Here is a 16330-nt window from a genome sequence, read left to right on the forward strand (position 1 = left end):
ACAATAATCCAGATATGTATATAATTGAATGTAATAACAATATTAAACTTAAAAACAATTTAAGTAAATGAAAAAAATTGATTTTTGAGTTTGATCATATATCAATTAAACTATTTTTCAACAATTCATGTATCAATTTGACATTTCATCAATAGTTAGTGTGTATCGAAATAATTTTTACCCTATTATTCAATTTATTTATTTATTTTTTTTGGTTTTCTGTCTTGATTGATTGATTATCATTTGGAGGAACAGGACAGATTACGAAAGGACAACGGTTGGTTAATGGTTACTTTTGTCATTATCTTTTTATCATTAAATTTATGTAATTAAATCTAGAAAATTTATTTAAAAAATAAGAAAATTTTAATTTTTCAATTTTGTTTTCGCAAGAGTACACGCAGACGACGTGTACACACGTATAGTAGTTGAGCCCTTATAGAATGTTTTCCGTGTGCACTTTTTTATTTTATTGATCAATTAGTAAGCATTAAAAATATTGAACACATCAACACATTTATGAGAAATCTCGTCAACCCAAAAAGAATTTCACCTCCATAATAATTAAATTCGATTTAATTACCTCCATAATGATCCAGAAAGAATCATAAAATTGTAACTTGGGAGTAAATCAAACTCCATAGTTTAATAATTAAACTCTATTCATTTACATTTATGACAAATGTAATCACACCTTGTAATTATAACATAAATATCACAGCTCAATTCTGTAAAACAAAAATAATTTGATTAATAAAAATTATTACTTTTATGTTACTTTTCGTTAAAGATATGGATTAGACTGACGGATAAATTCTAATCATAAAGGTCATTTAATTAATTTATATATCGAAAAGAAAGGCTGTAATGTGTAGAGAAGCAAAAGCGATTCATGTATTGTCCACCACTTCCTACGGACATGTATATAAATGTAAATTCAGAATGACGATTTGACTCCTACTCCTCCGGCTACTTTTTCCCTGGTACAGATTCGCTTTCATCTGATGATGATTAAGATTCCATTACGTTCTTTCTTGCTTATCTTCGTCTTTCTCTTTTCTTTTTTTTTTTTCCCTTAATAATTTAACAGTGATTATATGAATAAAGGCTTTCCCTTTTGTGGAATCTTTTTCAACTGTTTCTTTCATGCATACATGTGATCTGTGTAGGTCTTTTATGCCCTTTTTTGCATTCATTTACGGAAATGGTTTGCTTGATCTGTAACTGAAAGTTGGATTGTTGTTCATATCTTGAATTGTGTATTATTTTGCTGCTGAGGTATTGCTGGCTCTTTCGTCATCGATCCGATCTGATCCATGATGGGTTTTTTTTAACCCCTTTTAGGAGTTTCTGTCATTTTTAGTTTGCCTTTCTTCTCTTTTTAATTTTCTCTGTCTTTTGGTTCTCGAGCTCGGGGTGGAGGGCTCTTGAGCTGGTGTTGGTGCCAATATTCGTCTTATCCCTTTGTTTCAGCATTTTTCTAAGTTCTGTTTGTTGATTATGCTGAAAGGTTGGTTTTGATGCTGCAAATCTTTCGTTTCTTTGTCTGGCTGTTAAATTTTCAGAATTTGGTGAAGGTCTGATTTTATGTGAAAGATAAACGGATGCGGAAAGGGCTGCTAAGGCACTATTTGAGGTGACATAAGGGAAGGGGATTCTGTTGTTTCATGGGCAATACATGCCGTGGGTCTTTCAGAAGCAAACCATTACAGGGCTACAACCAGCCCGAAGACCAGTCAAACTCTAAACACAACAGCGCTTCTAATTCTTCTGACAGTTACTCTCCTACCGGGAACTCACAGCACATTGTTGACACACAACAAAACCACAAAAAGGATTCCAATTTGCCAGCCCTCACCAGTCCCAGGAAAGAGAGTGTCATGAACCGTGGTGCTAATAATCAAGCTTACTTCGTGTTAGGTCACAAGACTGCTAATATCCGAGATCTCTACACACTTGGGCGTAAATTAGGACAAGGCCAATTTGGCATAACGTTTTTGTGCACTGAGTTGTCAACAGGCATTGAATATGCTTGTAAATCTATATCAAAAAGGAAGCTTATTTCCAAAGAAGACGTCGAAGACGTCAGAAGGGAGATTCAGATAATGCACCATCTGGCTGGTCACAAGAACATAGTCACCATCAAAGGGGCATATGAAGACCCCCTTTACGTTCACATTGTGATGGAACTTTGTGCTGGTGGTGAATTGTTCGACCGCATAATACAAAGGGGGCATTACAGCGAAAGAAAGGCAGCCGAGCTGACTAAGATTGTTGTAGGAGTTGTGGAGGCTTGCCATTCACTTGGGGTCATGCATAGAGATCTTAAACCGGAGAACTTTTTGTTGGTCAATAAAGATGATGATTTCTCTCTTAAAGCAATTGATTTTGGTCTATCTGTTTTCTTCAAGCCAGGTATAGTGGTATACTCTACAATACTTATTTGATAGGTTTATTCTTGTGTTGTTTGCCGATCTGTGTATGGGGTGTATATCTTCAGGTCAGATTTTCACCGATGTGGTTGGGAGCCCGTACTATGTTGCACCCGAGGTTCTTTTGAAGCATTATGGCCCAGAAGCAGATGTATGGACAGCAGGGGTGATATTATACATATTACTGAGCGGGGTGCCGCCATTTTGGGCCGGTAAGTTGTCATTATTCAAGTAAGCAAATCCATATTCATGTGCAATGTATTGAAGGTTATCCCGGTTGTTCAGAAAATCAGCAGGGGATATTTGATGCGGTTTTAAAGGGACACATAGATTTCAATTCTGACCCTTGGCCATTGATATCTGAAAGTGCTAAGGATCTTATTCGAAAGATGTTATGCATGAGACCTTCAGACCGGTTAACTGCCCATGAAGTATTGTGTATGTTCTCTTCCCCTAGATGGACGGAGCTACTGTTATTTGTTTAATGTTGGATTCCTGATTCCTTCGTCTCTTCTTAATGTTTTTTCTTTCTGCAATGTTATCTGTATCTGTACATTGTCGTGGATCAATTGGGAGACCTTTTACTGATCTTATTCCAGAGCAGCTTGAATTTCTGTAAACCGAGGTTTCCATTGTGGAATATCTAATCACCCAAGCAGTTTGTTTGGGATTTAGGTATATTGGGTCAAAATGAAACGGGCCAAAGTCATTGTTCAGTTATGAAGAGAATTCTAGAAGTACTACCTTGGAAAAGGGGAAAAGGGAGAGTATAAGAAGAGGGTGTTGGGATTGAGTTTGAGGATATTCGACTATTCTTGCTTTGAGTCTTGTAACTAGCCTAGGCTAGGGTAATACTGGCAGTTGCTAGGTGTTTTATGTAGCAGAGTTTATCTCGGGGAAAAGTCCTTCATATATTTCCGTTTATATTGTCAAAGTATATTTTCAGTTTCTTTATTGTGTTCAATCGATCAATACCCCGCTAGATTACTGTGACTTTGTGGCCAAAGAATCAGCATCCTAACACAGTTGCTGTATTTTTTTCATCATTTCTACTTTTAGTGTTATATAAAAACCCGTAACTTTGTGATTCTTTGGATGTTTTTCTATCAATTGATTTTTCTTGCTATAGTGAAACAGTGATGTTAGAAAGTTCCTTTCATGTCATTGACTATGTTTTTTGCGGGATAATGATCTTATAATCCTTGTCTAATCACATATCAAATATGTAGGCCACCCCTGGATATGTGAAAATGGTGTTGCACCTGACAAATCCCTGGATTCAGCTGTACTTTCCCGCCTTAAACAGTTTTCTGCTATGAATAAATTGAAGAAAATGGCTTTGCGGGTATGCTATTCGCCTGAACATGAAATCTACAACATTGAGCTTTTAATCACTGTCAACTGAAAATGTGGTCATGTGAACACGTCTTAAGCAAATATTCATCATCCTTTTCATCTGCAGAACCATATCAATGTACATGCTACTCACATATCTGCTGAAACATGATGTTCAAAACATTTATTTATGAAGTGAATTTTTTTTCAGGTAATAGCTGAAAGTTTGTCAGAAGAGGAGATTGCTGGCTTGACAGAGATGTTTAGAGCCATGGACACCGATAACAGTGGTGCAATCACATTTGATGAGCTCAAAGTTGGTTTAAGAAAATATGGATCGACATTAAAAGATACAGAAATTCGTGATCTTATGGATGCAGTATGGTTACTTCGTCTCAGTATTATATGTTCTTTGCTTAATTTCTTTTTTCACGCAGTCATGGAATTTGCAGTTTTTCCAGATTTATAACTCCGTGTCATTTTTCTTCATGTATTATTTGGTTGATATCATGGTTAAAATGGGCAAAGATAAAAGATTCAGCAGGGTGTGCCTGGATTTTCTGCAATCATGTTGCTAAGACTTCATGCTAACCGAATCCAGTAGTTCAGGTCTTCCAAAAGCTAGAAATTTTAGTGGTGGTTACATTCGATACCAAAAAATGAAATCATTATGCACCGGATATTTTTGTTGTCTTATTCATAGTTTCATCTTCCTCCTTGATAGATTGAAGCATGCCAACCATCAGACTGAAATTGGTTTTGTGGCCATTGTTGTTTCTGAATTATTTCCGCGCTTGCAGGCTGATGTAGACAATAGTGGAACAATTGACTATGGTGAATTTATAGCAGCAACAATTCATTTGAATAAACTAGAACGCGAGGAACATCTTTTGGCAGCATTCCAATATTTTGACAAGGATGCGAGTGGTTATATTACAGTTGATGAACTTCAACAAGCTTGTGTTGAGCATGGTATGACAGATGTTTTCCTTGAAGATATCATCAAAGAAGTCGATCAAGATAACGTAAGTCCCTTAGCATCATGGCCTGTCTTGGTTCCTTTGTTGAGAATGTGGAACACTGCAAGTCAGAAATGTTGCCTGTACAGTATGTACAACTTAGCTGTATATGTATTCAGGTCATACTCTAGCTTCAAGATTTTTCAAAAGGAGTTCGATTCACCTATAATATCAATTACCATTTCATTCTTTAAACATTTCATTCTTGTACTCTAGTTTGTGTACTTGCATAGACTTGGAAGGTTTTATTTCATGGAATGGTGTCCAAACATGTTATTAATTTTAGTTTTAGAAGAAACATGATACGGTTTACTGTGGTTTACTCTTCTTTTGAACATGTTATTATGGTTTATTTTATGCAATTTATCATATTTAACAGTTAGCAGGTACTATGTTGATGTAGACTAGTTGTAAGCAGTACTCCCATGATTTGGAGATGCGTTAGAGGAGATGCGTTAGAGGTGCTTAAAACTTTGTGTTGTGAAGGGCTGGAGCCAATGTGCCTGTTAGATTGTATTTGTTCTATTCAGGAGGTTTTGACCTTCCAATTAATTTATTCAATGGGTTATGTATGGTTAACTTTTGAATACATGTCCTTGCAGGATGGAAGGATTGATTATGGGGAATTTGTTGCTATGATGACTAAAGGAAATGGCGTGGGGAGGCGAACTATGCGGAACAGCTTAAACATTAGCATGAGAGATGCCCCAGGAGCGCTTTAACTTCATAATTCAAAGCCTTTTTTACAGGTAGTTGCCTGCTTTTCTGCCATGCTACTTTCTTACTTTACGAGGACATCATGTTTAAAATATATAAATTAATGAATATAGTAAGAAACACACGTAGCAACTGAAGTAGTACATGGAAATTCTTTTCACTAATGCGATCGTTTACAGTGAAACTTGTATTGTTTTTATTATATGCATGTTCATTGGAGTCTGTTGAAAAAGTAAATAAATTATGTAATATATTGCACCCTTGGCTTGTTTTAAATGTTGAAGAGATTGCTATCCCACTGGTTAAAATGTCAGCTTGAAAGCTTAACATTCCATTTACCCTTTTGTTTATTTCCCTAACTTTTTTTACTTGAGATTCATACGATTATAATCATATCCGAGCTGCTATAGCCACATGTATACGCCTATCGTCATGTAATGATGAATCTAATGTTGTATTATACTTAGTTTCCGATCTATCTAAGGGATGTATATTATACCGTACGGAACAGGTGGTTGAGGAGGTACCAACAATCAGCAGTAGTATCTCCGGGGAATTCCGTGGTGTGCAGTTTATTTGTTGTATCAGATTGAGTTACAATTTAGTGAAAGTTGTTTTGCTGTTAGAGAGCAGGGAATACTCCCATATGTTGATGTAAAGATTCTTTGTTTGTGTTGATGATTTGATGCATTATTGGGTAGAATGCTGGGTGACTATCCCATGTATGTACAAAATTTTCCGAGACTTGTTGCGATGGAGATGGACTCAGAACTTTATAAACAACTCCATGAATGTGTGTATGAAATGTGTCAAAGATCAACAAACAAGATTTGCTTATCTTTTAAATACAAAAACTCCCGTGAGATTGTATTCCGAGTCAATCTGTGAGACGAATCTCTTATAAAAAATCCTACTTTTTTTTCGTTGTGTAATATTGATAAGATTGATTTGTTTCATGGGCACAAATCCGAAAGATCCACACCAATAAAAATTGCCACATTTGATGCCAGATGGGTTCCGGGGATTAGAGGGCGGTTGAGCACAGTACGGGATCCGAGTAACTGTGATCGAGTTAGTAACCTCATTGAAAATGGTAGATGGAATGAAGGGAAGGGTTCAACAAATTTTTCCTCTTCACATAACTCAAAACATTATGGTCATTCCACTGTCGCAGACTCAACAAGAGGATCTCCGGATATGGATGTTCGACTCTAAAGGCAAATACTTGGTCCGGGATGGATACAAGGTTGCACTTGGTTTTTTCGATCCGCCAGCGACAAGCTCTGAGCATCAGTCGAGAGGTTGGTGGCAATTCTTATGGTCACTTAATATCCCTCCGAAAGTTAGGATATTTTGGTGGAGAGTGTTGCATGATATCATTCCAACATCGAAGAACCTTTTATCTCACCATGTCCCAGTGGCTGGAACGTGCCCACTTTGTTGCTCGAGTTGTGACTCCACAACTCACGCTTTATTCTTTTGTGTCGTGGTCAAGTCATGCTGGAAGGATACCCGGTTTTGGGTCATATTGAAGCAGATGCGGCATCTGGAGATCTTTGATATATTCTTATGGATGAAAGACACATTAAGCAGGCTGGATTTTGAGGTATTTGTTATGAGATCTTGGGCAACTTGGTGTGAGAGGCTGTGTGTGGTGCATAAATCGAAGGGGTTCTCGGCTGTGTTGAATGTGGATTGGAGTGAAAGTCTTCTGGGTGATTTTCGTTCTGCTTGGTTGGCTCTCAAATTTTGCAATGAGGGCGAGGATTGCAAATCTGCGGACAAGTGGATTGCTCCGCCAATTAATTGTCTACGTATAGATGTTGATGCGGCGTACAATGAGAACCAACAGCTATGCCTTTGGTGAGGTTATTAGGGACCATAAAGGCTGTCCAATTTTGGCTTTTGGTAGGAGATTAGAGAGGCCACAATCTGTCACACTGGCCGAACTTCAGGCTATTTTGGGTGGCAGTAATACGGTATTTAAGTTCACCAAATCGCATCGGACTCTCTCCTAGTGGTGCAAGCAATCACTCGCTTGGACGATGATTTCAGTTATATAGGTGCTATTGCGGCTGACATTCGGCATTTATTGACGTCACAACATTCTATCACTATTTCACATGTTCGAAGATCGGCTAACACGGTTGCTCATGCGATCTCCTCTTTTTTTATTTCTCCTCTATCCCAATTTGTTTGGGATCCGGGAAATTTTTCTTTTTGGCTGAATAATCTTGTATTGAAAAATTACTCTTTTTCTCAATAAATTACAAGAGTTTCTCCGTAAAAAAAAAAAATTATACTTTTTAATTGGGTTTTCCTTTTCTTTTCTTTTTTCCTGTTAAATTTTTTTTTTAATGCTGTACATTTTTAGAAGCCAAGACCTTGAGATTTATTGATTTAATGATAATAATGACACCAAACACTTCAATATAACACGCCTAACAAGTGGGCATGCCAAATGGACCACATTTTCTCCTGCACGTATGCAGGTGGTGGTAGCATTTATTTGTCCCAATGTGTTGGTCCGCTCTTTCTAGTTTCTTCTATGCTAATATCGGAAGTAATTTAGATTGATATATATAAGATTTATTAGTATTTATTTTTATTTCGAATTTAGATGTTCACGCAAATATCTATTTTTATTATAAAGTATGAATGTAGGGGTAAAATTTTTTTATTGTGTATATACATATGTATCCTTTTATTCTATATAAATGAGATAATAATGAGGGTTATATGAGTAAATTTTTTTTAAAAAAGGACAAAAATGGAAAATGCACAAGACAATTAAATTAAATGTAATGATTTCACATATAACTTTCATTTTAATGAAATCTGATTTCACATATAACTTTCATTTTAATGAACTCTATTTAATTCTATGTCTTCCATTTAAATCCTTCTTACTATTAATTGTATCAAATTTTCATACATACATTTTATATGTTATTATTGTTATTATATAATTTTTTTTTTCATTTCTTCCATTGTTTGCAATATTTCAATATAAATTTTGTAATAATATATTAATAATATTCAATCAAAGAATAGATTATTGTCATCTTGCAAAATAAACAAATGCATATACTAAATTTATATAACATTTTAACAAATTCTCAAAAAATATTTAAAGTAAATAGACATAAATTAATGGACTCTATTTGATTCTATAACTTTCACTTTACTTATATCCTACTATTAATTGTGTCAAATATTTGTCATACATAAAATTATATATTTTTCTACTTTACTTCTCTTCTACTATTAATAGTGTCAAATTTTGATACATACATTTTATATGCTATTATATGATTTTTTTTTCATTTCGTCCATGTATTTGCAATATGCCAATTATAAATTTTGTAATAATATATTAGATTTTATTCAATCAAGGAATAGATTATTATTATCGATTAATATTATATTAAAATGTATTTTCAAAATAAACAAATTCATATACTAAATTTATATAGCATTTTGACAAATATATAAAGATATTTAAAGTAAATAGACAGAAATTAATGGGCTATATTTAATTCTATAACTCTCACTTTAGTTCTATGCTACTATTAATTGTGTCAAATATTTGTTATACATAAAATTTATATGTTCTTCCAATTTACTTTCTTCTTAATATTAATTGTGTAAGATTTTCATACATAAATTTTATATTTTAAAAAAATTTATATACTAAATTTATATAGCATTTTGACAAATATATAAAAATATTTAAATTAAATAGACAGAAATTAATGGACTATATTTAATTCTATAACTCTCATTTTAGTTTTATCCTACTATTAATTGTGTCAAATATTTGTTATACATAAAATTTATATGTTCTTCCACTTTACTTTCTTCTTAATATTAATTGTGTCAGATTTTCATACATAAATTTTATATCTTATTATATGCTTTTTGTTCTATTTCGTCCATGTATTTGCAATATTCCAATGTAATTTTGTAATAATTATCCGTGATATTTTTTCTCTTGAAATATGTAGATCGAGTATGAGGTAAATTAAGAGGCAAAAAAAGCTCCCATGATTATGTTTTTTTGCTTTATATACATCATATTGCATTTATAAAGTTAACCATGTATAATATTGTTAACATAAGTGCAATCAATGAATAAACTTGATATATTTTATTTATTATTTTTGAAATTATTAACGTCATTTCCCACTATCACAATAAAAATAATTAATCATTTAAATTTTTTTAGCAATATTTACACTTATACAAAATTTTTGTTTAAGATAATCTGTAGATAGAGAGAATCGTCTTACATATATATATATATGTGTGTGTTATTAAGAATAAGTTACATGATTTACTATAGTAATAAAAACACACTATATTAGTAAGAAAATAAAATTAAATTTCAAAACTACATTTATAAAGTTAACCTCTTATATTATTGTAATATAAATGCAATCAGTTAATAAACTATTTTGATATAGTGTTTTAAAAGATTTTATAATATTTAAAGTAAATAGACAGAAATTTAAATATCCAATATTTATTTCAATTATTTATTATGATGATTTATTTCAAATTTTTATGCTTTAAATAGTTGCATAGTTATACTATTTTGTTTACTATTATGGTATTAGTTTGGTTGATTTTAAAAAAATGGTAACATCATTTCAACAAAAAACATTGGTTATGTAAATTTATTATTGTGTTTCTTATAAATAAAAAATTATTAATAATTTTTTTACAAAAAATACCCTCTAATGTAAATAAAATCTAATGCATTTGGGTGATCATTTTGACAGAACAATATTATATATGAATTGATATAAAAATCAAAGATTAATAAAAACATAGCAAATTAGAATACTTTGATTGAGTTATGCTATGATGTCCATGCACCTCCCGTGCCCATCTCCATGCCCACCTATGAGGTGGCAATCATCTAATGGATGAGATGAATCATATACAAATGGTTCATCCAATGGATGAGTGCTACCTTATAGGTGGGCATGGTGGTGGGCACGAAAAGTGGGCATCATAACAAAACTATACTTTGATATATATAAATTATTATGTATACTAAAATAATTTTTTTACGATGTAACATTGCTATTATATATTCATTCAAAAATATTTTGGCAAGGATATTAATTTATTTTGATTTTTTTATATTTGGTATTTTTTGAATAAAAAACTATTTTGTTAAATAATTAATAAAAAATTTATAATTAAAGAGTGTTATAAATTATATTTTACTATACTTCAGTTGGTGAAAGAAAAAAATGAAACGTTAATTAAATATTATAAATTTAAGATGATAATTAAAATAATAACTAAAATTATTAATTAATATATAATAACACTCACTGAAAGTATCCTTTTATATATAATAACTATTACGAAAAATTTTGTTTAAAATGATTAGATGATGATATAAACTATTAATTAATGTAAAATTTTATATTTTAAAATAAAAAATACTAATTTAAATTAATAATAATAATATTAATCACAATAATAAAAGGAGGAGTGTTATTTATACTCTAATTTTTGTGAAGCACGCTTCATTCATTAATTTTGTACTATAAATTGACTATATTACCCTTTAATAATTTTAATAAATTCTTCAATATACTCTCATAAATTCCTAAAATAATATTTCTAAACTTTTAACAACTCAAAATATTATAATTATATTTGTAAATATAGAATACAAACAAATTTTAAAAAATTATTGATCAAAATAACGTTCAATATTATGTTGTATTTCAAATTTTTTAAAAAATAAAAAGATAATGTTTCATTCTTATTTTTTTATAATTTATTCTAATTTTTATTTTAACTTTAAAAATAAAAATTTTAGTTTAATCACAATATCTAATGAAAGATATATGGCTACCAATAAAAATGTTCATTTGAAGTTAATATATTTGTATAAAAAAAAATTTTGTAACAAAAAAAAAAACGAGTATAAATTTATTTGAAATGAGTTATGTCATTGTAGTTTTGCTTTTAATCACTAAAACTAAAATAAGTATTACATTATTTCAAATAAATATTCTAAAATAATTGTTGGGAAATTTAGTTTTGATATTTACAAAAGAAAGCCAAACTACTTGAGCAACTATAAAAAAGGGCTAAACTAATATTGATCAGGAAATGATGACGTCTCTATGATCAACAGATACAGTTTACGTTGCCAAACGCATCTTATCAGTTTACCCTTGCCAAACTGATTTCTTCAAGGGTACAAAGCAGTTTATCTCGCTAAACTGATTCCATCAGTTTACCCTTGCCCAACTGATTGCTTCAAGGATACAAAGCAGTTTATCTCGCTAAACTGATTCCATCAGTTTTCCCTTGCCCAACTGATTGTTCAAGGATACAAAGCAGTTTATCTCGCTAAACTGATTCCATCAGTGTCACAACAGTTTACTACCGTACTATTTCCGGATAAGATCATCCGTACTCCCTGACATCTCTGCAGAAGGTAGTGTTGCGATCCTAAGGGAATGTCGGCTTCAGAATTCGTTGATGATAGTGACAATTCCAACGGGAATAATTCAAAATCTTATCAGAAGGACAATTTGAATTTATGACCGTTGGTAATCTAAAGAGTATAAATAGAGATCTTAATCTATCACAAAAACCACGGACGTTCCAAAAACTCTGCCATTTTTGCAAGAACACAAAAAGCTTATTACGCTTAAGAATTGATCAAGGAGCTCGAAAGCACAAACACTCAAAGCAGCATACAGATCATTGAAGGATCAATTGTTGTGCTAAAAGATTTCGAGTTGTATACTTTTCTTTGTACTATCAGTCTAGGACTGAAACTAAAGTGTTATACTAGAAGTTCTTGTTTAGGCAGTGTCTAAGTCCTAAACTAGATTGGGTTTGTGCAAATCACTTGTATAAATCAAAGTCTTCTAGTGATATCCTTTCGAGGTGGAAGAAGGGGTGACGTAGGAGTATTTGAAATCTCCGAATATCCATAAACAACTTCGTGTGTCAATTCAGTTTACTCACCATATTACCACACACCTCAAACTGACATTTACTCAGTGCTTTCAAATCTTTAGTTTGACATATTTTCGCACATATTTAGTTTGTCAAACTGCATTCGACACTAAAATAATCCTCGAACTCGTTCATTAAAAAGATCAAGTTCAATATATTCTCGTAAACTCCTTGAAAGTATATTCACTCCCCCTCTAGATTTTCAACCGATCATGACAATAATAAAATATCTTTTTTTTTTTTTTTATCTTAATGTAAATATATGTAAATTTAAATACTATCTCAAACACTTTAACTTTTAGGTAAATCAAATTTTTTTAACCCGTTAGGTTCATGTATTTTATAAAAAAATATGTAATAACATTTTGTATATGATACAAAATATTGAGATATAATATAAAAAATATTAACTTTTTAAGACTTAGAAAAAATTTTTTTGTTGTTTTATAATTTTTTTGCATATGAAAAAAAAAACGATACAGTTTTTTGAGATTATTAAATTTTTTGTTGTAACAAATATAAGGATTGGATTTGGGTTTTTTTTAAGGTAAATAGAAATTTTATTGTATAGGAAAGTAATTAATTAGAGGGTAATCTTGTTCATAAAAGAATTATATTGATAAGTTGGAGAATTATTAATAATTTTTGGAGTGTAAATAACACTCCCCTAATAAAAGTTAGTGAATTTAGTATTTTGTTATTAATTCATTATTTTATCATGAAAGTCATTTATTTGTTTTACAAAAGATGATGATAATAATAATAATAATAATAATAATAATAATAATAATAATAATATTATTATTATTATTATTATTATTATTATTATTATTATTATTATCATTATTATTATTATTATTATTATTAGTGAGTTTATTGATATTTGTTAATATGTAATTAGTTTTTCATCAAAAGCTTTTGTAAAGAAGATTTTTTTTATTATCATAGATATCATATTATTAATATAGTGGATTAATTGACATTGTTTTCTAAAAATATTTTTTAACTATAAAAAATATAACATTTATTGTTTCAAAAAAAATTAACATTTATTACATATGAAATTTTAATTTGATATAATTTTGAAGGTTTTAGTGCAAATAAATCGAGTGATAAATTAGTAATCAACATATTAAATATTATATAACTTTTTAAAACTTTGACTAATTCTTATAGAAAACGACAAAGTAATAATCATATGACTTTAAGGTACCGTTTGGTAGACAATATTATTAATCTATGTATAACTTATCTAATTCAATCTCGCTTTATTCTCGTCATATTATTTATCCATCTATTAATTATTAATTTTACGTCAATCAAATCATTAATAAATCTTAAGTCAATCAAATCATTGAATTTAAATTATTATATTATCCCTTATAAATAATATTATTTATATTTTATTTTTTGTTAAAAATACAAAATTGTCATTTAACATTTTTATATAAAATTTAATCAATAAAATCAAATAAACTATAATCTATCAATCAAATCCAATACTATATACTCTATCATTTCTTATTTATTTTTTATTACATTATGTTGGGAAATTAGTTTTGGTGTTTAACAAATTACAAAGCCTAAAAGAAGGCTAAACTAATCAAGCAACTCCAAAGCGCTAAAACTGATATATGGAGCTAAACTACTTCACACTCAATCACCGCGCTCAACTGGTCAAAGATGCTAAACTGATTTCATCAGTTTACACTCGCTAAACCGACTTCATCAGTTTACCCCTCACCAGTCTACTACCGTGCCTTTTATGGATAAGTTCTTTCGTACCCTAACATACTCTGCAGAAGGTAGTGCCGCGATGCAAAGGGAAATGTCGGCTCCAGAATTTGTTGTTGATAGTGACAAATCCAACGGGAAAAATTCAAAACCCTATCTGAAGATTCAATTTGAATTTATGACTGTTAACAATACAAAGATATAAATAAAGATCTTGATCGATCAAAGGAGAACTCTCACGATCTGCAATTTTTGCCATTTTACGAGAATATTCAAAGTTCTATAGGCTCAAGATTTGATCAAGAAACTCGAAGCACAAACGCTGAAGTGTTACTCTGATCATTGAAGGATCATTTTTGTGCCAAGGATTTGAGTTATATTCATCTGTATTCTATCATCAGTCTAGGACTGAAACTGAAGTGTTGTACTAGGAGTTATTGTTTAGGCAGTGTTAAGTCCTAAACTGGATCGGGGTTTTGCAAAGTACTTGTAAAATTCAAAGTCTTCTAGTGATATCCTTCCGAGTTGGAAGAAGGGGTGACGTAGGAGTATTTGAAATCTCCGAACATCCATAAACATTTGCTTGTGTTATTTCAGTTTACCATTATCATTACTTAACCTAAACTGATAACCTTTGAAGTGTTCAAATCTGTAATTTGACATACTTCCGCACATACTCCTGTTTGTCAAATTACATCAGACATTAAGATAAGTCTAGAACTCAGTCCCTAAACCGATCGAGTTCAATTATTTCATACTAAACTGCTTGAAAGTCTATTCACCCCCCCTCTATACTTTCAACCGATCCTATCAATTGGTGTCAGAGAAAGGTTCTTATCTTACTCCTGAACACTGTATCAAAATGACTTCATTCAGCAAGATTCCGATGTTCTCTAAAGAAGATTTTGATGATTTGAAGATACACATGCAAGAGCATCTATTAGCTCTAGATGATGACATGTGGTTTGTCATCACTGATGGACCTCTCACAATCACCAAAGTTAACATTTCTGTAGCTCTTTCTGGTGGAAGTCCACAATACATTGAAAAGCCAAGAATTGAGTGGACTGCTGATGACAAAAAAAAGGCAAATCTTGACAATGTTGCAAAAGATATCTTGTACAAGACTCTGTACAAGAATACTTTTCGCAAGATCAAGACGTGCAAGACAGGGAAAGAAATTTGGGAGAAATTGATTCAACTTTGTGAAGGAAATAAGCAGACTAAAGAGAATAAACTATTTGTTGCTATTCAAAGTGAAATGACCCAAACATTCTAAAATAATATATATGCGGAAATTTTTTTTTTTTTTTTAAAAATAATAATACTAAGTAACATAGATGTACATACATGCCCATACATATATGCACAAAATAAACAGATTTAAAAATAACATAAATAAAATGCAACATTTTTACTTAAATAACCGAGTCAAACTTAAATAAAATACTGTCAAACAATCCACTTAAAAGTTTGCATGCAATAAAATTATTTAATAAAACTAGTACTAAAATTCACCACTGAAAAGACATAAAAATAAATAAGGAACAGAGTTTATAATTCATAAAATGTTCATAAAGACTCAGCCGACGGTCATGGGGGATCACTGCATGTCCGCTCATACGTCCTCACCATCGGTAGGAACTACATCTTACTTTACGTACTCACCTGCACCATATAAGTGTAGTGAGCCTAGAGCCCAACATGCTAACATAACAAGGGTTTAAAATAATTTAAATTACTGAAATACTAATACATAACATATACATGAATGAGCATGCTTAAAAATCATGAATCATAACTTAAAATCTTACTTAAACTTGATCTTAAATATAATCATATATTACATACATAAACATTGTTGAGCATAACATTTTTCTAACATCACATGGTCATATCCGTAGTGTAACCTTAAACTTAAAGGTTCGACTGATCAGTCTCTTAAAACCAACGTACGCGGCGGTGACGAATCACCTCTTACTGGTAATAAACTACCCTTAAATTGACAGTAAACTGCCCTTAACATGTGGGGACTTGTCTCCCTTAAATTGTCACACTACTTCAACTTCCAACATAAAAATTATTTTCTAG

General features: G+C 31.1%; 2 protein-coding genes across 2 annotated transcripts; both read left to right on the forward strand.

Moving 5' to 3' along the window:
* Window positions 1-999: 999 nt before the first annotated feature.
* On the forward strand, window positions 1000-6339 carry LOC140894554 (calcium-dependent protein kinase 26). The gene is made up of 8 exons (XM_073303098.1): window positions 1000-2415; window positions 2501-2644; window positions 2718-2870; window positions 3662-3777; window positions 3979-4146; window positions 4568-4792; window positions 5389-5535; window positions 6015-6339. The coding sequence occupies exons 1-7, from the start codon at window positions 1668-1670 to the stop codon at window positions 5506-5508; spliced, it is 1674 nt and encodes a 557-aa protein (XP_073159199.1). The 5' UTR covers window positions 1000-1667; the 3' UTR covers window positions 5509-5535; window positions 6015-6339.
* A 254-nt stretch (window positions 6340-6593) lies between these two features.
* Window positions 6594-7370, forward strand: LOC140861035 (uncharacterized). The gene has a single exon (XM_073264043.1). The coding sequence runs from the start codon at window positions 6594-6596 to the stop codon at window positions 7368-7370; it is 777 nt and encodes a 258-aa protein (XP_073120144.1).
* The last annotated feature ends 8960 nt before the right edge of the window (window positions 7371-16330 follow it).

The sequence above is a fragment of the Henckelia pumila genome, chromosome 4 (assembly GCF_033568475.1).
Source record: "Henckelia pumila isolate YLH828 chromosome 4, ASM3356847v2, whole genome shotgun sequence".
Lineage (NCBI taxonomy): Eukaryota > Viridiplantae > Streptophyta > Magnoliopsida > Lamiales > Gesneriaceae > Henckelia > Henckelia pumila.